At 39.6% G+C, this 22,459-nt stretch overlaps 1 protein-coding gene across 3 annotated transcripts in view; it reads right to left on the bottom strand.

Annotated features, from left to right (window-relative positions):
• Positions 1–13,002: 13,002 nt before the first annotated feature.
• The window catches only part of PSMA8 (proteasome 20S subunit alpha 8), a 49,837-nt gene continuing 40,380 nt past the window's right edge, over positions 13,003–22,459 (bottom strand). The window contains exons 5-7 of one of the 3 annotated variants that reach the window (XM_047826536.1): positions 17,405–17,524; positions 17,229–17,291; positions 13,003–13,447 (exon numbers count right to left, since the gene is read on the bottom strand). In XM_047826536.1, the coding sequence (XP_047682492.1) occupies positions 13,355–13,447; positions 17,229–17,291; positions 17,405–17,524 (276 nt within the window). In that variant the 3' untranslated portion in view covers positions 13,003–13,354. Of the gene's footprint in view, positions 13,448–15,386; positions 15,451–17,228; positions 17,292–17,404; positions 17,525–22,459 lie in introns of those variants that run through there. The other 2 variants (XM_047826538.1, XM_047826537.1) reach the window with 2 other exon arrangements.

Genomic DNA, 22,459 nt, shown 5'->3' with positions numbered 1-22,459 from the left:
TTTTTTAAAGTTTAGTTGCAAAGTGGAAGTTGAAATCGTATCAGTTAACTTTTCATACTTTATAATATTGGATTGCATTGGTTGCATTGGATGTCTTTGAACGGATCTTTTACCTGTGCGTGATTTCATTGTATTGAGCATGCCTTTGGAGAATATTGATTCACTGAGTTACTCAGATCTTCCAAATGTTGACATATTGCATTATACCGTATCGAAAAGTCATATTTCTCAATAACACCACCAATCTCATCAGCTTTATGTATTGGGAAACTGTCAATCTCACAATAGTATATACAGGTCTTCCAAAATTCTAATTATTGCTTGCAAGTTGAACTTTGTCATTGGCAATAAATGCTTTCAGTTGTTTTTGTTGAAATGACAGGTTTACTATTCTCATTTTTGAGAAAATGGTTGCTAAATACCCAATCTGAAAAAAAAAATCGTTTGTCGGTATGTTTCAGAGAAAACACTGTAAAACATAGTTTCCTCCTTGAAAGACATGATGGTCCATGGGGGAAAAAAAAGTGGTTAGTTCAGCTGGCAATTCAGACAATCACAGAAGTGTTTTTTCTCAAGTCAATCATCTTACTTTGGTAAATAGCAGAAGTACTTTATGTGTAATTCTTACTTTATTACACAGAATAGTCAAAAGACATGCAATTTTTACTGCTTCATCAAGGACATTCATAAGGGAAATTGCCTTGAAAAAAATAAAAACAAAATGTGAGCGTCTGGCAGTGAAGAATACAATGACTAGGTCCAGGTTTACCCATCACTACTTTTGCACCATCAGCAGAAATGTCCACACTGTGAAAAAAGCAATTATTTTAGTATTAGTATGATATAAAAACAACTAAGACCCCCATGTACCTTGTGAAATGGTTTCAGATACCCAGGAGTAGACAGAACATATTTTGATAACCATTGCAGTAAAGAAGACTGCTTTATTCTGTTAAGCCAGCCTTTCACCAATTTTCCCACTTGGATCACCTGACACCATCAACATGGTACAAAGGAAGCTTATGTGGAATAAGTTTTGGGAAACTGCTGAGGCTCCTCTGCCCAAAAGAACACACCTTCCCACCAGAGCCAGTTTTTAAGGAGGGTGACTCCTCTAACCAATAATCTGCTTAACTTTTCCATCAAAGAGAATCCCTCCTGGGGTGTCTGGGTGTCTCAGTTAAGCATCCAACTCTTGATTTTGGCTCAGGTCATGATCTCACAGTTTGTGGGATTCTGTCTCTTCTTCTCCCCTCCCTAACTTGTGCTCTCTCACTCTCTCAAAATGAATAAATTAATTTAAAAAAAAAAAGGCTTTCAGTCCCTCTTCTTTTTCAGGAATTGAATAATAGATTTTGCCCACTACTTCAATAAAGTTAAAGCCTTTTTAAAGCCTTTAATTAGTAAACATTAAATTGAGGCCCCAAATGTTAAGGTTACAGTTCTTAGCCAGAGATGCTCACACTCTAGAAGGAGATATAAGTAGGAAATGATTAGTAGACAGTATGAGACAGGTTGAAATAAAAAAGCTATGGAAACACAGAGGTCGGGTCTCTAATCAAGCCTTAGGAAAGGCTTCTTGGAGAAGACTGTCTGTTGTGAGTCATAAGAAATTTCCAGAGTTAGCTCAATCAATGAAAAGGAGGAGGACAAAGTCTTTCAGTGAGCAGAAGCCTGTGTATGCTACCCAGGCTCATGGTGGTGAGCTGGTCCAAACACATTTGTGAGCAGAAGCCTGTGTATGCTACCCAGGCTCATGGTGGTGAGCTGGTCCAAACACATTTACTCTTTGCAGAATTGAATTTAGGAACCTTGGAAGGAGAAGGGAAGTTAACTATGGAAGCTAAAACTACATGATTGTAATTGAAACAGAAGCTGGAAAGGCCATAATGCTCATGTAAAAGCTAGATGCTTATATAAGGGAAAAGGAACCATGAGTTAACATAAGCAATGAGTTAAAGAACTAAAATAAGGCTGAGAGACAATAGAGGGAGAAGAACAAAACAGATGTGTGGAAAAGAACTGGTCCACTTACTGCTTTAACATTAGAGTTAAGATCCAAATGTTCTTGATGTGGACGTTTTTAACGCTGCCATTCCTAGTAGGCAAAGTGATGCTATTGTTCTGAGCTTGGTACTTCCCTTCAAAAGCCCTTATTTCCTTGTATCCTTCTGGAGTGAATCTTCGCTTCTTTTAACCAAAATATCTCAACTGAAATGGGCATAGAGGAAACATGACACAATCAGCAAAATCCAAGTACAGGTAACATGTTCGAATAAGGTGCCCTTGAATTGTCACTGAATTTCAATGTAGCTGGCTGGGCCAGTGGAAAGTGCATGATACTCGCATGATATGTGCATTTCAAAGACAGAATTATAATTCACAGATAAACACATCATTTGGAGAACTTTTCAAAATCTCTTTCCTGTTGTTTTATCCATTATCAGTAAATATAACATTATGCTAGAATAAGATAATTAAAAAATATACCATCTTAGCCAGTAGTTTCATATATCTTTTAAATAGGAAACATTGACACAACTAGTATTTGACTTAGGATTTAAAAGTTTTAATCTAAATGGATGGCTCTTGACTATTAAGCATTTATTAAGTATCTACAATATACCCAGATGTTCTAGGTCCTGGCCATTAACCAATGGATAAAACAAACATGGAACTTACAATTCTCTAATGGGGAGAAGCTTTTAGTAAACACATACACACACATGGGGCACCTGGGTGGCTCAGTTGGTTGAGCGTTTGACTTTGGCTCAGTTCATGATCTCACAGTTTGTGATTTCAAGCCTCACATCAGGCTAGCTGCTGTCAGCGCAGAGCCTGCTTTGCATCCTCTGTCCCCCTCTCTCTCTGCCCCTCCCCTGCTCATGCTCTGTCTCTCTGTCTCTCAAAAATAAACATTAAAAAAAATTTTAATGTTTATTCATTTTTGAGAGAGAGAGCATGAGCGGGAGAGAGAGGGAGACACAGAATCAGAAGCAGGCTCCAGGCTCTGAGCTGTCAGCACAGAGCCCAATGTGGGCTCAAACTCACGAACTGTGAGATCATGACCTGGGCCGAAGTCGGATGCTTAACCAACTGAGCCACCCAGGTACCTCAAAAATGAATAAACATTTAAAAAAACATAGAAATACGTATTTCATGTGTTGGGTGTTGGGGGATGGGTGTTCTGTTTTATATATGGTGGTCAGAGAAAGCCTTTCTGATAAGGTAACATTTGTGCAACAAGTGAAAGGAAGTACAGAAGCATGCCCACAAAGTTAGAGTGATCCAGGCAGGAGATCCACTTAGTGGCAAGGCCTGGGTCAAGAGCCTGCTTAGGGTATATGAGCAACAGTAGGGAGGCCACTATCGCTGTAGCTGAAGGAGACAGGGCAGCAATGGCTTGAATGGCAAGGGATGAAGCAGAGAGGTGTGTGTAACAGGGTAGGGGGAGCAGTGAGGAGGGAGATCACATAGATTACATGCAGTTTTTTCCTAAGTACTTAGCTGATGAGATCTAACAAGTTCCTGGGTGATGCCAGTGCATCCTAGACATCGCCTGGGAGCTTGGCAGAAAAGACTCTTGGGCTTCACCCCAAACCTATTGAATCAGAGCCTATGTGTGTATGTACAGACACATGCACACACACACACACACACACACACACACACACACACACGTCCAAGTATAAAAGTATAAGAAACACTGATTCAGATTATGTAACTTTACTTTCCTCCATAGGAAGAAATAGAAGAAATAAGAACCCACAATGAACACTTTTTCTTTTTTTTCTTTAAAAAAATTGTTTTAATGTTTATTTATTTTTGAGAGAGAGAGAGAGGCAGTGTGAGCAGGGGAGGGGCAGAGAGAGAGGGAGATGCAGAATCCAAAGCAGGCTCCAGGCTCTGAGAGGTCAGCACAGAGCCCAATGCGGGGCTCAAACCCACGAACTGTGACAGCATGACTTGAGCCCAAGTCAGACACTTAACTGAGCCACTCAGGTGCACCAGCACTTTTTCATTACTTTTCAGATTAGGATGAATGTTTCTATTTCTGCAAAAACATCATTAGGATGTTGATACAGGTTGCATTGAATCTGTAGATAGCGTTGTGTGGTATTGGTATCTTAGCAGTAGTAAGTCTTCCAGTCTATGAATGCAGATGACTTTACATTTGTGACTTCTTTGATTTTTTTTCAGCAATGTTTTGTAGTTCTCAGTGTGTAAGCCTTTCGCTGCCTTGGTTAAATTTATACCTAAGTATTCTTTTTGATGTTATTGCGAATTTCTTATTTTCTTTCTGGATTGTTTTAGTATATAAAACTCAACTAAATTTGTGTGTTGATTTCTTTATTCTGTAACTTTCTTTGGTACTCTAAATATTTTATAAGAAAAAAAACCAAAACTGTTAGAATAAATAAATACCTGCAAGCAGATCATTTTACTTCTTTTATTTTTTCCAATTTGGATGTTTTGTTTTGTTTTGTTTTGTTTTGTTTTGTTTTTACCAATTGCTTTGGCTAAGACTGCCAATACTCAATACTGTGTTGAATGCAAATGGTGAAAGTGAGCATCCTTGTCTTTGTCCTGACCTTAAGGTGAAAGCTTTCACCACCGTGTATGACATTAGCCTTGAGTTTGTCTAAAATGCTCTTCATCATGTTAAGGTAGTTCCTTTTTATTTCTAGTTTACTGAGTGTTTTGTTTTGTTTTGTTTTTTAATCACAATCGATGCTCCAAACTCCCCATTTGGTAGCTTCATGCAGATGGACACAGAAATCTTGGGAATGTTTGACAATGGAATGTTGGGGTACCTGGCTGGCTCAGTGGGAAGAGCATGCGACTCTTGACCTTGGGGCTGAGTTCAAATCCCATGTTGGGTGTAGAAATTACTTAAATAAAGGTTAAAAAAATAAGAAGAAAGTAAATGGCATGTTGAAGACGGCAGAGCCAGAAAATGGGGAAGGAGGAGTCCTAGATTTTTGGTTGGAGGATTGCTATCAGCAATGGGATTTGTTATTGAGAAATAAACGTTTACTGTGGATTCATCTATTATAGTAGCTGGCATTGCCCTAGCACATATGCAAAAGGGTAATTTCCCAAATATATACAAAGCTGTTACAAAGCAATGAGGAAAAAAACACATACACACAAAATCCATTGGAAAAAGTAGGTAACAGGTATGAGCAATCAATGGAAGGAAAATTCAAAAGGCCTTTATTTATTTTTATTTTTTTTTAAAGATTTTATTATTTATACATTTTGTAAATGTTTGAGTGGGGTGCCTGGGTAGTGCAATCAGTTAAGCGTCCAACCCTTGATTTTGGCCCAGGTCCTGATCTCAGGGTGGTGAGATCGAGCCATGTGTTGGGCTCCACATGGAGCCTGCTTAAGATTCTCTCCTCTCTCTGCCCCTCCACCACTTTCTCTTTTTCTGTATCTCTCTAAAAATTTTTTAAAAAAATTTTTGAGAGAGAGAGAGAGGGAGAGAGAGACGAGCACACATGGGTGGGGGGAGGGGCAAAGAGAGTGGTGAGAGAGAATCCCAAGCAGGCTCTGTACTTAGCACAGAGCCCAATGGGGGGCTCAATCTCATGACTGTGAGATCATGACTGGAGCTGAAATTAAGAGTTGCTCAACCAACTGAGCCACCCAGATGCCCTTCTAGATTTTATATTTTAAGCAATCTCTACACCCAACATGAGGCTCAAACTCACAACTTCAAGATCAAGAATTGCATGCTCTACTAATAGAGCCAGCCAGGCATTTAAACAAACATAAAGACATTTAAACAAACATAAAGATGTTCAATATCATTCATAATAAGAAAAATGCAAATTGAATATTGGGAATTTTTTTAAAAAGTAAAAATGCAAAAACGATTGTAATTTCACCTATTTAGTGGCAAAAAATGTTTGAAGCACTATTGTATCAGTCTGGGTTCAATTAAAGAAGTGAAATCACTATGATGCAGAATTGACAATTTTCTAGATAAATTATATCCCTCCCAATTGTGGGAGTTGATGGAGAAGTCTCCTTAAGGCTGTCCCTCTGTTACACTGATCCGCTGAGTCTGGTGGTAGTCAGGAAGGAAAGGTGGATACGAAGTGGGGAGGGTGAAGAATAAACTGTAACCCATGAGGACAAATTGTAACCACATGTATCTTTTACCACCTGGGGATGCTTGTGACCTGATATAAAAGTTGGTGTCTTTTGTCATGAAGCTGCTTACATGCCTGGCCCAGTTCCCAGAGTCTGAAGGAAAAGATCCAGCAGAATGTGGAGGAATTAGTGTAGCTATGGTTCTGGAGGCCTTCCCACACTAACCAACTGGGCCAGTAAACCAGCATTTTTTGTGAGCTGCCTTCTTACCCTGAGCTGCTTCCCTTCTGCCTTTCAAATCTTATGCGAATTTCTCTTGTGCCCAACTCAAACTCAGAACTGTACAGGAAAGAGAATTCTGGAAAACAGTTTCAGGTTAGCTGAGCTGACACCATACAAAGCCAGCACAACTACAATGGGAAGGTGTAGAAAGGGAGAGATTCTCGCTCACCGTTAGGAGAAACATAAAAGTGTGTAACATACCTTTGAGCCTGCAGTTCTACTTCTAGTGGTTTATCCTATCTACTTCCACATTTGTGAAATGACTAAAGGTTATTCACTGCAGTATCTGCAATAGCAACACTATCAACATGTTCATCAATAGAAGACTGATGATTTAGTGTGACATCTATACATTGGAAAGAATGATCCTCACATGAGAAGATCCTCAAATATATGTTGAGTGAAAAAAGCAAGATACAGAACAGTATACAGTATGGTGCCATTTGCACTAAAAGATATATTTACATGTGTTTGTTTCTATAGGTATAATATATCAATAGGAGATATTGAAAACATAAGTGGAAACATCCTGATAATATGGTTGCCTCTCAGAAGAGGAACTTAAGTCACTGGGGGACAAAAATGAGATGGAATATTTGATGATACAATTTAAAAAATTAGGGTCGCCTGGGCGGCTCATTGGGTTACGCATCTGACTCTTGATTTCAGCTCTGGTCATGATCTCATGGTTTGTGGGTTCAAGCCCTGTGTGGGGCTCTGCAACAGTGTGAAGCCTGCTTGGGATTCTCTCTTCCCTTCTCTCTCTGCCCCTTTCCCTTCATGCATGCACGCTCTCAAAAAAAAAAAAAAAACTTAAAAAAAGTTATGTACTATTCGAATGTATTATTAAAAGAGTAATACTATAAAAATTCTTTCAATGAGATTATTACATACATTTTTTCATCTTGTTTCTAATACATACCTCTTGCAATCATGATCTTAAATGCACCTTTATAACCCTCTATTAAAAAACCTGTGTAAAAAACCTAGTGAAAAACCTTGTAGCTTTTAATCAGATTGGGCATCTTTATAACCGCTCAATAACCACTGAAAATGTATGTGGAGTTAATGAGAAAGTACCTGCTGGCACCAACCAGCTCCTGTGCATCGTTCTCCCTGGCTCCAACCCAAGTACTGTCCTCACTGTCCTGAACTTTCCAACAAGCATTCCCTTGTTTTTCTTCAGTCTTACCTTAAACACTGTATCTTTTAAACACTATATTTAGCTTTGTAGGTTTTGAAGCTTTCTATAAACACGTCGTGTGTACTTTCTCACAACTGGCTTTTGTTTTTACTCAATATGATGGTTTTTTAAAATTTATTATTATTTTTTTAAATTTTTAAGTAGGCTCCATGCTCCATGCTCTGATATCAAGAGTTCCATGCTCTACAGACTGACTCAGCCAGGCGCCCCACTCAATATGACATTTTTGAGATATATCTATATTGATGCATGTAGCTGTAGTGACTTCTTTTCCCCTGCTATATGGTATGCTACTGTATGAATACACCATAATGTATTCAGTCAATTCAGTCAGTGGACAAACATTAGGTTACTTCATATATATGTCTGTATATGTTGCTATCACAAACAATGTGTGATTATTTTTATGCACGTATGTTAGAGTTTCTGTAGGCTGTATGCCCTGGAGTGGCATTGCTGGTAAAAGGGCACATGCCTCTTTGACTTTACTAGATCTAACTTGCTGCCCAAAGCAGTTGGCCTAGTCTACAGTCCTAAGAGCAGTAGATAAGAGTTCTTATGCAACTCTTTTATACATTTTATATAAATTTTATATATTTTATACATACATTTTATGTATATACATATATACATTTTATATAAATGTTATGCATTTTATACATATGCAACATTTTATACATTTAAAATTTTTGCCAGTCTGATGGCTGTAAAATGGTGTCTCGCCATCATTTTAACATGCATTCTCTGGATTAGTCTGGTAGAACATCATTTAGTAAGTTTTTCATAAAGAGAGAAAATAATTCAACTTTCCTGTTCTGTGAACTGCCTGTTTATTTTTTGTTTATTTATTTTTTCAGTATATGAAGTTCATTGTCAAATTGGTTTCCATACAACACCCAGTGCTCATCCCAAAAGGTGCCCTCCTCAATACCCATCACCCACCCCCCCTCCCTCCCACCCCCCATCAACCCTCAGTTTGTTCTCAGTTTTTAAGAGTCTCTTATGCTTTGGCTCTCTCCCACTCTAACCTCTTTTTTTTTTTTTTCCTTCCCCTCCCCCATGGGTTTCTGTTAAGTTTCTCAGGATCCACATAAGAGTGAAAACATATGGTATCCATCTTTCTCTGTATGGCTTATTTCACTTAGCATCACACTCCCCAGTTCCATCCATGTTGCTACAAAGGGCCGTATTTCATTCTTTCTCATTGCCACATAGTACTCCATTGTGTATATAAACCACAATTTCTTTATCCATTCATCAGTTGATGGACATTTAGGCTCTTTCCATAATTTGGCTATTGTTGAGAGTGCTGCTATAAACATTGGGGTACAAGTGCCCCTATGCATCAGTACTCCTGTATCCCTTGGGAAATTCCTAGCAGTAATATTGCTGGGTCATAGGGTAGGTCTATTTTTAATTTTTTGAGGAACCTCCACACTGTTTTCCAGAGTGGCTGCACCAATTTGCATTCCCACCAACAGTGCAAGAGGGTTCCCGTTTCTCCACATCCTCGCCAGCATCTATAGTCTCCTGATTGTTCATTTTGGCCACTCTGACTGGCGTGAGGTGATATCTGAGTGTGGTTTTGATTTGTATTTCCCTGATGAGGAGTGACGTTGAGCATCTTTTCATGTGCCTGTTGGCCATCCGGATGTCTTCTTTAGAGAAGTGTCTATTCATGTTTTCTGCCCATTTCTTCACTGGGTTATTTGTTTTTCGGGTGTGGAGTTTGGTGAGCTCTTTATAGATTTTGGACACTAGCCCTTTGTCCGGTATGTCATTTGCAAATATATTTTCCCATTCGGTTGGTTGCCTTTTAGTTTTGTTGGTTGTTTCCTTTGCTGTGCAGAAGATTTTTATCTTCATAAGGTCCTAGTAGTTCATTTTTGCTTTTAATTCCCTTGCCTTTGGGGATGTGTCAAGTAAGAAATTGCTACGGCTGAGGTCAGAGAGGTCTTTTCCTGCTTTCTCCTCTAGGGTTTTGATGGTTTCCTGTCTCACATTCAGGTCCTTTATCCATTTTGAGTTTATTTTTGTGAATGGTGTGAGAAAGTGGTCTAGTTTCAACCTTCTGCATGTTGCTGTCCAGTTCTCCCAGCACCATTTATTAAAGAGACTGTCTTTTTTCCATTGGATGTTCTTTCCTGCTTTGTCAAAGATTAGTTGGCCATATGTTTGTGGGTCTGGTTCTGGGGTTTCTATTCTATTCCATTGGTCTATGTGTCTGTTTTTGTGCCAGTGAACTGCCTGTTTAAATGTTCCACCTGGGGCGCCTGCGTGGCTCACTCGGTTGAGCGTCCCATTTCGGCTCAGGTCATGATCTCACAGCTCATGAGTTCGAGACCCATATCAGGCTCTGTGCTGACAGCTTAGAGCCTGGAGCCTGCTTCTGATTCTGTGTCTCCCTCTCTCTCTGCCCCTCCCCCGTTCATGCTCTGTCTCTCTCTGTCTCAAAAATAAATAAACGTTAAAAAAAATTTAAAAAAAAATAAAACTTAAAAATAAAAACAAGCGGTGGAATTATAACCATAGCATTTGGATAATGTATCCCTATTATTCCCAGATAGGAAGCATGGAAGCCACACAGCTCAGCAGTGGTTCAGAGAAGAGTCATTAACATTGTATCTATTTATGGCCAGATGGATTTGGCAGTATAGACTGTCCTGTCCTCAGATCGGAAGTTGAAATTGGGAGACAGGGAGGTATTACCACCTTCTTCATTTTAACACACAAAATAGGTCTCATTTCCCTTTTAAAAGATCCGGTGTTGTGTGCAACATTTACTAGCAAACATTTAAATAAATCACTCCAGAACCATCAGCAAGCAATGCTGTGTATTAAATTCAGATTATAAGGGAAATACACCTTTTGTTATTCCTATAACTTGTCAGAATGGGCTCAACTATTCGGCACTATGACCTTTTCAACACAAGGACCGTATCTTGTTCATCTCCGGTACCCAGCACAAAGGTAATGTTCAATCAGGCATGAGTGATTGGGGAATGTGACTTCAAATTACTGCACCCTTAGAAGGCTTTCCAGGGCCATAACAATATATTCTTCTCTTCCTCAAGTCCTCTCATTTTTATTTCACCAGGGGTGGAATCCACTTTCAGGGGCTCTGCCTGCACTATTCATTGACCATGTGATATCTTCCCATTACTGTGATGTTCAACAAGGGCCAAAAGAAATCAGGAAACTGACTTCTACACTAAGTGAGATATTAGATGATTCCTCTCCCCACTCTCGATTTCTGATATTTGCAACAATCTGCATAGGTCAACACAGCCCAACAAGCATGTATTAAGTCTTAATGATAGGCAACCTGTGGAAACAAAGATGAAAGAGATGTAAATCCCAGTCCAACTTCCTGAAGGACTTCTAGTTTAGAAGGGAAAACAGACACAGAGCTTCACAGAGTTAATCCCAATTTGGGTTTAATACCCACCTTTTCACTACACAGTAATGGGGACAAATTGGGAGTCTGCTCCTTACCACTATATCCCTAGCATCTAATAGTGTCTGCCACTGAAAACACTCAATATTTGTCAAATGTTTATTATCAAATAATGTATCAAGAGTATTAAGAATTCATAATGGGCTCATTGCAGTACAGCAGGGTAATGTGAACATCCTGCCCTTTACGTTGTATGTTAGGTGTGCATGTGTGTTGAGATACCTCCAGAGAGAGCTGATCACTGATTTTCAAAGTGGTGAGGTTCTTTTTCCAAAAGGCTAATATTGTATTTAGCAGGCCTTCCACTTGGGAAGCATCTTTGCTTCTGGAAAGCTAAGAGGGGCCAGAAGTGACAGGGAACAAATACTTATCTTTGATTCTAAGTTCTAAAGAAGAAAGGTATACAGTATGACTCAAAGCAAAGAATCATAGTATCCAAAACAAAACAGAGGACAGATAGAGGAAGCTGCAAAATTCCATGGTTCCTATGAAACCAGAAAGGCAGTCAGAGTGACATAAGTCAGAGTAGAATAAGAATGGCCTGAAGTAGAGTAGAATACAAATTGTACATTCTACCTTAGAAAATGCCCTGCAGTGCTTCTGAGGAAGTGAAATGCATCAGCAGCAGGCCACAGGAATTTGGCCCAAGATGAATATCAGTGAGGTAGCCTTGTTAAGGTCTTTATCTCTTGCTCCCTTTTTTAAAAAAAAATCTAAATTTTGTTTTATTTATTTAAGCAGGCTCCACTTTCAGCGCAGAGCCTGACACAGGGCTTGATCCCACGACCCTGGGATTGTCACCTGAGCCAAAATCAAGAGTTGGATGCTTAACCAACCGAGCTACCCAGATGCCCCAGTGTCTTTGTATCTCTTATGTATATATTTTTTTAAAGTAGGCTCCACACCCATAGGGCTTGAACTCAAGATCAAGACCTAAGCTGAGATCAAGAGTCAGATGCCTAACTAACCGAGCCACCCAAGTACGCCTATATCTCTGAAAATTCTGACTCTGCTCTTTCTTTTTCCCTTGCTTCAGAGCACTACAACCACCAATGGCTTAGATCGTCTTATGGCAGTTGTTCCCCCAAATGGATTCTTTTCTGTTAACATCTATTCTGAGCTTTTCATTCCTCTGCAAAAACTCAACCTCTCTCCTCTCTGTTTTCAAAAAGAACATTAAAAAGAAGAAAAAGGGGGTACCTGGGTGGCTCAGTCAGTTAAGTGTCTGACACTTGGTTTGGCTCAGGTCATCATCTTAAGTTATGATCCCAGCCCTGTGTTGGGTTCTGCGCTGAGAATGGAGCCTGCTGGAGATTCTCTGTCTTCCTACTCCTTACCCTCTCCCCTGCTCACATGCTCTCTAAAATTAAGAGAGAGAGACAGACAGAGAGAGAGAGAGAGAGAGAGAGAGAGAGAAGACAAAGCTCTAAAATAGTAAGATATATAGGCTATTGTTTTTATGCCTATTAATATCCTTTGTCTTCAAAAATACAACCTCATACAGGAATTAAGCACATTTTTTTTGTGGGCCCTCTGTGGACAGGGATCACTTTTTATATTTTTTTATTACTCCTAATAAGCCTAGCTCAAGACCAAGCACATAGTAAGCACTCAGATGGCTGATGGAACATGTAACAAACCTAACATACTGGACACTAAGATAAAATAAAAACTGAAACTAAGAATTTTATATGTATCCATTTCTCTCCTTGTTTTCCTATATATAGTACCTCATTCAGATGCTCTTATAAGCTCCTACCACACTTTAACTGCCTATCTAGATTAGGCCTTTAATACTTGTTCTGTGGAAAAAAATAATGTACTGCAATTTATAAAATGACAAAGGTAAAATAAATATGATAAAATGTTTAAAAATGAAGAAGGCTCTGACAAAATTTTGGCAATTTACCAACACAAAGATGTTTTTATCATTCGTGAAGTATGACTCAGTATTCAGTTTATTTTGAAATAGCTATCTCTTTACCTGATAGTCAATACTCAAACATCAACAAATTATTAATTCTTAAAAATTAAAGTTTTTTCTTAGGTTTGCATAAATAAGGCTCAGGCTTATATGGAATTATGACTGCTTTCAACAATTACCGAAATTTCTTTTCAAAGAATATCTTCATACTAAGGTAAGTCTGTCTATGTAACAGTCTGAAGACAGCCACAGATGTGGCATTCTCAAAACAGCATATAACTATTCAATGGAATGCTGCAAACCAACTTATTTCCTTTAAAACTTCACTAAGTAATTCCAAGGAGTAAAACAAAACATTAAAGGCTCCTAATGTTCATCCTAAGAATTAGGTAGTCTTCTTGGATTTTTTCTTCTCTGCTTCTTCCTTTTCCTTTTCTATTTCAGCTACTTGTAATTCAATTTCTTTGGCACTAAACATCTGAAAAGAAAATAAATTTAAAAGCAAATTTCAATTACACCAGTAATTTCTAAATATTTCCAATATAAATTATATTTTATACATTTATATCTTATTTTTTGAAGTGTTTATTTATTTCTTTTTGAGAGACAGAGAGAAAGACAGAGAGAAGGAGGTGCAGAGAGAGAGAAAGAGAATCTCAAGCAGGCTCCAAACTGTTAGGCAGAGCCTGATATGGGGCTCGAACTCACAAACCATGAGATCATAACCTGAGCCAAAATCAAGGGTCAGATGCTTAACGACTTGACCCACCCAGCAGGTGCCCCTATACATTTATATTTACTCTTTCTTTCTGTTTCTGTTTCTTCTTTCTTTCTTTCTTTCTTTCTTTCTTTCTTTCTTTCTTTCTTTCTGAGACAGACAGTGCAAGTGAGTGAGGGACAGAGAGAGATGCAAGAGAGAGGGAGAGAGGCAGAGAGAGAGGGAGACAGAAAGGGAGAGAGACAGAGAGGGAGAGAGAGGCAGGGATCACCTGAAATGGAGCCTGTGTTTTTTGTTGTTTTTTTTTTAACCCGCAACAGGGCTCATGGTCAACCAAAGTGGAGCTCAAGCTCACCCAAAATGGGGCTTGTGCTCACCTGAAATGGGTATTTATATTTTCTATTTAAACTTTAACTTTATATCTTCAAATATATAATATGTATGTAAGCAATACATTTATAACAAATATGGACAAAACTTAACTCCATGACATTTCCACTATCATTGTGTTAAAAAAGAAAGGAGGGCAGAATGTTATATTGCATTACATATCATATATATGACTATAACTCTGAAAACATTTAAATGCAGACTCATTCTGTTTATGGGCAAGTAACTCATTGCCGAACTCCCCGCTCCTCTCCACTCCACTGTCTGACTCTCTAATAGGGTTGGCCTGTTTTACCAGCCACGAGAATAGCCAAAGTGGCAGGGAGAAGGTGACTTACACTGCTGTGTTTACAGCTCCCTCACTACAGTGTAAAGCAAAAACAGCTTTTATTTTATACAAATCAATTTTATTGTATTGAAAAGTAAAGAGGGGAACAACTCGCTCAAGGTCACACTACTAAATATATCAGTGTGCTGGAACTTAGGTCTCTGTAACTCTAAACTTAAACCCAGGTCTATCCAATTCCAAAGCACATGCCCTGTGTGTTACACAGCGTATCGTGAAACAGCGTGTGGAGAGGCGGTGTAACTTTGCGGCCAGTGCACCATCCTGGCACTCCTAAGTAAAAATATATGCACGCCTGGGTGTGTCTATCCGTGTGGGCAGACATGTACGTGATGGAGCTGGAGAGGCGAGTCTGGCCTCAGTGCTTTTGTGTCCTTGTGCTGTTGGTGCATCCATCCTGAGACCCTCGACAGCAGGGATGACAACATGGCCCGGTTCCCATCTCTACACTCCATCTCAGTACCGTGGTTATTTTTGGGGGCCGTGCAGAGGCAGGACCTCCACCCATTTCCCCATTTCTCTTAGTCATTGAAGCTTTGCCGCTGCCGTATCCTCACCTCCCCATCTTCTGGCTGACGACCGGTACGAGGTGCGAATGTTGTGTCGGAACAAACGACAACAACACAACTCAAAAAACAAAAGGCCCACTGCTCCACCCAATGCTGACTTTAATACTGTATCCCCTTGAAATACTTCCTTCAAAACAGAAAGTATATGTAAAATAATCCTTCTTAGTATACTTTTCATATGGTTTCCCATGCTTGACGTGCTTTTTACACTCTCGGCTACAGAGCTGGCAAACTGTACCGTGTACAGTTCTACCTAAGGAACAGTGGTGAACCGAATTTCAAATGTTCTTTAGCCAGTGAGTCCTCCATCACAATACTCTGGACAATTTATTTTGTGCCTCCGCAGTTTTAAACTATAATGGTTAACAAAAGGTACAGACTTGCCTCAAAGAAATACGGAAAGGTTGTCACACCAGGTATTAAAATTTATGTCTCACAGAGGCTCAAGGCACTTCTAACTGAAAAGGAGAGACAATAGATAAAAACCAGTAGACAATTAAGAGGAGTAGAGGGTTTCTGACATAATGAAGGATAATATTACGTTAGAAGCCTGGAGGGCCAACAGCTATACTAACGGTAGCTGAATGACACTAGGTGGAAGCATATCTTGATTTTCAGAAGATCTAAAAAGACGGGAAGAATAACTGCTTTCTACAGAATACCTTGTTTTATTGTGCATCGCAAATACTACATTTAAAAAAAATTTTTTTTTCAACGTTTTTTATTTATTTTTGGGACAGAGAGAGACAGAGCATGAACGGGGGAGGGGCAGAGAGAGAGGGAGACACAGAATCCGAAACAGGCTCCAGGCTCTGAGCCATCAGCCCAGAGCCCGACGCAGGGCTCGAACTCACGGACCACGAGATCGTGACCTGGCCGAAGTCGGACGCTTAACCGACTGCGCCACCCAGGCGCCCCGCAAATACTACATTTTTAATAAATTGTTGGGGTTTTAATTTCTTTTAAGTAAGCTCTACATCCAACGTGGGGCTTAAATTCACAACCCCAAGATCAAGAGTCACATGCTCAACCAACCAAGCCAGCCAGACACCCCTGCATTTTTTACAAATTGAAGGTGTGTGGCAACCCTCCATCAAGCAAGTTTATTGGCACCACTTCTCCAACAGTATTTGCTCACTTTGTGTCTGAGTCACATTTTGGTAATTCTCAGGTTTCAAATTTTTTCATTACTATTATATTTGTTATGGTGATCTGTAATCAGAAATTATGACTCACTGAAAGCTCAAATATTGGCTCGCATTTTTTAGCACTGTAATTTTTTAACATTCAATTTTTGAAAGAGAGAGCATGCACGGGAGGGGCAGGAGGCAGGGAACAGACGATCTGAAGTGGGCTCCATGCTGACAGCAGCAAGCCCAATGCAGGGCTTGAACTCATGAACTGCGAGATCATGACCTGAGCCGAAGTCTGATGCTCAACCAACTGAGCCACCCAGGCACCGCAGCATTGTATTTTTTAATTAGGTACATTGTTTTTGTTTTTTTAGACAAAATGCACACTTAAAGAGACTATAGTGTAAATATAACTTTTAAATGCATTGGGAAACCAAAAAATTCATTTGACTTGTTTTGTGGCAATATTGGCTTTTTTTTTTTCTTTCTTTCTCTCTCTCTCTTTTTTTTTAGAGAATGTGTGTGTACGTGCAAGAGTCGGGGAGGGTCGAGGGAGAGAGAAAATCTCAAGCAGACTCCACGTCCATGGCACAGAGCCTGACTCGAGGCTCAGTCTCACAACTGTGACATCACCACCTGAGCTGAAATCAACAGTCAGATGCTCAACCAACTGAGCCAACCAGGTGGCCCTGCAATACTGGCTTTATGGCAGTGGTTAGAACTGAATCCTCAGCATCTCCAAGGTGTGCTTGTTTATGGTGCTGGGAATAAATATCCATAGGCAATGTTCTATACCAACCCCATATATGACTGGCTCAGTAGGGGTTCCTGCCTAGAAGAATACATACTAAATGGGGTAGGACTACATACAGATCTCAGCACCTCTAAGTCTTTGCAAAGGTAAGTGCTCACAATAAGCACATGCGAATTAGTGAACATTAGGCTACAGAAACAAAACAGAAGTCATCATGTTGCCAGTGGATGCTAATGGAGTTTTCAGGCATTTAATGAAGATTCACAGGCGTCAACATTTTGACAAGATTCAACTGTTGTCAAATTACTTTATACTACATATTTTTTTTCCTCTTTGGTTAATGACTTACCTTCAAAGTCTGGTTTCTTCTTATTATAGCAAGTTCAATGTTTTTTCCACCAGACTGGACAACCTAATGTAGAATAAGCACAATAGTAGAATTACTTCAGCAAATTTTACTTTTTGAAGCAAATAGATAAGGGAAAAAAACATGTTTTCCTGAATATGCTTTATTAGATCACTTACTTCTAGCAAAGCTCTTATTGCTAATTTGATAGCTTCATTGTCGTTTGCTATAGCATCTTCTGTGTAATTCTTTTCTAGAAATTCTCGGACAGTTTTAGCACTTCGGCCTATTGCATTTGCCTTGAAAAATAAGATAATTATTAATATCATTACAGTATGAATGAATTTATGGTTACTCAGTGAAGTGTAGAGTTTACTACCACATTTCTTAGTGTAATTACTACGTGAAAATTGTAGTTTTGAAAAATTAGCTAACATTTCAGCAGCTCATTTTGTTACTACATGAATAATCTGTAATGGTGGTATGACTTATCTTCAAACATACCACTGTCTTCTCCTGGTCAATGCTTTCTACTACTTTAGTGGCTTCCAACTCCTTGATAACCAGAAAAGATTGAAACAGTTGAAATTCCAAAAGAGGTAGAGAGGAAAGGAGGTATATAACTTTGTAATACAGTACAAAAGGAAGAAAGAAAAAAGGAAAAAAGGACATTGGCATGAAGAAGAAACTTTATATGAATAGGATTGTGCGTACCATTTTCTTAGAATAGAATGGTCACCTAATTACTGATTCATTACCTTTGATTCTGTAAATGAGAGAAGATTCTTCTGTTCCATTCCCCATTTTTCTTTGTTCCTTCGAAATTTTCTTCAGATGAAGGAAAGAGGTGAACGATTGCCCTGGCTGCATGGCCACGCGTAATATATTTAGTTCAGTCTAAATATCTAGACGAGGGGCGCCTGGGTGGCTCAGTCAGTTAAGCGTCCGACTTTGGCTCAGGTCATGATCTCGCGGTCCGTGAGTTTGAGCCCCGCGTCGGGCTCTGGGCTGACAGCTCAGAGCCTGGAGCCTGTTTCGGATTCTGTGTCTCCCTCTCTCTCTGACCCTCCCCCATTCATTCTCTGTCTCTCTCTGTCTCAAAAATAAATAAACGGTAAAAAAAAAAAATTATAAAAAAAATAAATATCTAGACGAGTATTAGTGATGATAATGAGGATGGTAACAGTAGTTCATATTAACAGAGCACTTACGTGCCAGGCACTATGCTGAGCATTTTGCATGGATTATCTCATTCAACCATCACAAAAACAATTAAATAATTACTAAGCCCAATTCACAAATGAAGAAATGGGAGGTTGGAAATGTCAAAACGAGCTTTCTCATCCTCAGCACTATTGACATTTTGAGCTGGATAATTCTTTGCTCGGGCGCTGCCCTGTGCATTGTAGGATGTGTAGCAGCCTCTACCCACTAGGTGCCAGTAGCATCCCCCACCCTAGTTGTGACAACCAAACAGGTCTCTAGATATTGCCAAATGTCTCTCAGTGGGTACACAATCACCCCGATTTGTGAACCAGTGCCTTAAGTAATTTTACCCAAGATCTCGGAAGACCGGGTAAGTAGAAGAGCTGAGCTTTGAAACCAAGTAGTTTGAAGTGACAGTCCAAGCTCTGAACTTTATACACTGTGCTGCCACCTGGCCCTTTGCTTTGATGATTTTAGAGAGTGAGAGGAACCAGCAGAAAAGTCCATCCTTTCAATGAAGGATCCTGGCAGTGAATGAGGGAAAGTCTTAGTTCTAAGTGGTTATGGTTAGTTTTGATTATAAGAAAGAGATCTCAAAAGAGATTTTAGGAAGTGAGCATGAAAGCCTACCTTTTGTACTGCCTGACAGTGTATTGTTCCTGTTAGCAGAAGATTATTTTTATTTCACAGAACTTTTTCTATGTCTTTATATTTCAGAGGACTAAAATAAATAGTTAGAAATTTTAAATTGAATCTTGTGGCTTTGAAATTTCACTAAGATCAAAGGTAAAGACTGGTATGACTTTGGAGTATTATTAGCTACTAGTTTTGGGGGAGTAACTAGGTGTTGCTATGAGAGGAAGAACATAAGGTAGTGGTTTATCCAAAAAATCTCACTGAGCCCTTAAAGGTCACCTTATAAATTCCTGGTGACTTTCCTGTCCAATTCTCCTAATTGCTAATATAAAAATTCTTTAATTCTTATCTACTTGACTGGTTTCTTAAGATCTTCTTGCCATGCTCAAGTCCCCACCCTTTCTCCCAACCCATCACCCACCCCTCCTCCAGCCCACTTCAGAAGACTCTGATAGTCTTGCAGTATTTTTTCCTGCCTGTAATGATTAATGATGATTGCTATAGCAAAGATCATTAGCAGCCAACACCAATATTCATTCTTCCTTTGTGACAGAACTCTAGGCAATGTGCCTGCTGAAAAGTATGATTTCCTAGCCCCAGCTACCAGTAGGAATAGATAAGTGGAAATAAATGGGTGGAATTTCTAGAAACCTTTGGTACCTGGAATGCAGACAGGTTGGCTGGAGATCTAGCAGCCACTTTGAGAGCATGGGCAAAGACTATGATAATAAAAGAGACAAATACCAGTGACCATCTATCCTCAAACTTCTAAGTATATGAGAAAAATAAACCCTTATATGTTAAGAATCATCACATCCCTGTTGTTAAGAGCCAAAACAATACCTTGCAGATGTATCTTGGTATATCTTAAAGATATACAGAATAAAAATCGATAAACAAGGTCATTTTGGCAGCAATACTTTATTTACTATTAGAATTTCTTAGCTGATGAGTAATAGAACAATGTTATCCTTTGTGTGGTCTCATACGGAATGTATGAAAGCTTGATGACTCTTGGAACTTTCTCCCTTTTAAGTCCACTCTAATTAGTCTATCGTCACTATGAGAAGTTCCTGTCAAGGTCACCAATGACCTGCCCATTGCCAAATCCAATCATTTCACTTTTCATCTCAGTGGCACTGACTCAGCTGATCAACTCTTCTTGGAATGGTGTTTTCACTTGTGACCCAGGATGCCACTCTCTGGGTACTCTTCCTTTACAGACTATGCTGGCTCCTTCCCCATCTTCCACTGGTCCACTGCCCCTAACCTAGATTATTATTGGACATAGCCTTCTAACTGGTTTGCCTGCTTCGACCTTACTATACAGTCTATTTCAATACAGCAGCCACACAGATACTTTAAAAATATAAAAGTCAGATCATGTTATTCTATTATGCAAAAAAATCAAATGGCTCTCTACATCGCCCTATTTAATATGCAAGTCCTACAATGGCCTTTTTGACCCTGTAAGATCAGTCCCCTCCTGCTTCTTACTTCATCCTTCATCACTATCTTTCTGCAGTTACCACAGCACAGTCATATGCTCTGCATACAGCTTGATGTCTCACAGATATGGAACATACTGCTGCCTTATTGGTTCCTGTTTGGAATACCACAGAAATAACTACCTGGCTCGCTCCTTTACTTTCTTCAGGCCTCTGTTCACATATCGCTTTTTCAAAGGTGCTTTCCCTGACTACCTTACCTACCAATCACATTCTCTCCTCCCAACCTGTTCTTTTTCCCCCAAGGATTTATGTTACATGTATACCATCAGTACATATTTTTGTTATCTTGGTATCCCCAGAACCTAGAACAATATTTGATATGCAATTCAAATATTTATAGATGGAATATTTTTTAAGGTTTTTTTTTTTTTTTTGAGAGAGTGTGAGCATGCATGTGAGTGATGGAGGGGCAGAGAGAGAGGGAGAGAGACAATCCTAAGCAGGTTCTGCACTGTTAATGTAGAGCCCAATGTGGGGCTTGATCTCATGAACTGTGAGATCATACTATGAGCCCAAATCAACAGTCAGACACTTAACCAATTGAGCCCCTCAGGAACCCCTAGAGGGAATATTTGTTAAATGATGGACTCTTTATATATTTTACTTTGTAACTTTTGATAGTGAATTATCTTTGGGAATCCTACACTACAATATCCCTGGCACAGAGGTATCTTCAACTCACAGGATTATTGCTCTGGTACTCAATTTCTTCTTTATTTCTGGCCCCTTAGGATTTTGTCCTTTTTGTAAGTTCAGCTATGCATTAAAAACATGTTAATGACCATTCTAGTATTCTATGTGGTTGCAGGAGGATTTCTGATTAATATAATTTAATGTAATGTGCCAAACCCCAGAACCCATTACTCCAAGTAAAAATAATATTTTTGGGCGCCTGGGTGGCGCAGTCGGTTAAGCGTCCGACTTCAGCCAGGTCACGATCTCGCGGTCTGTGAGTTCGAGCCCCGCGTCGGGCTCTGGGCTGATGGCTCAGAGCCTGGAGCCTGTTTCCGATTCTGTGTCTCCCTCTCTCTCTGCCCCTCCCCCGTTCATGCTCTGTCTCTCTCTGTCTCAAAAATAAATAAATGTTAAAAATAATATTTTCTGCAATATGAAAACATAAAGAAGAAGGAAAATATTTCAAAAAGGGTGTTTCCACTGATCTGGATACTGCCAGAACTACACAGCTAACTGATTTCTTAAGACTCTTCTGTCATGGAAGGGGCAGCTCTATGCCTTTATTGGAAGAGAAACTTACTCTGGATAGGAGTTTTATTTCCCTGTAACAAATGCCTCACCTTCTGTGAACTTCCTGAATGTTTTCTTCACCATGATGGTATCCTACAAAACACAGCTGTTGACCAAGGAGGAACTGAGAGAATATACTTGTGCCCATAGGATTCACTGGTCTTATGTTCTGTAATCCTAAAGAAGCCAGCCTAGTAAAAATAGGGAATAGCCAACTGAAGACTCAGTTATAGCACCAGGGGTGTGTGTGTGGGGCGGGGCGGGGGGGCAGCATCTTCTGAAGCCAGGTTTATGTTCGACAAGATCCTCTTGTGTGCCTGGAAACAGGATCATAGCCACAAATCTAGGAGTCAAGGGATAGATGTCTCATTAAACCCCTGATATCCCACTAATAAAATTTTTGCTTCTAAGGTTGTTTCAGTTTATTAAAAAAAAAATTTTTTTTAATGTTTATTTATTTTTGAGACAGAGACAGACAGAGCATGAACAGGGGAGGGTCAGAGAGAGAAGGAGGCACAGAATCTGAAACAGGCTCCAGGCTCCGAGCTGTCAGCACAGAGCCCGACACGGGGTTCAAACTTACCGAGTGTGAGATCATGACCTGATCCAAAGTCGGCCGCTTAACTGACTGAGCCA

Source organism: Prionailurus viverrinus, chromosome D3 (genome assembly GCF_022837055.1).
Source record: "Prionailurus viverrinus isolate Anna chromosome D3, UM_Priviv_1.0, whole genome shotgun sequence".
NCBI classification, from domain to species: Eukaryota; Metazoa; Chordata; class Mammalia; order Carnivora; family Felidae; genus Prionailurus; species Prionailurus viverrinus.
The sequence above is the reverse complement of the archived record's forward strand: the minus strand, read 5'-3'. Positions and strand labels throughout refer to the sequence as shown.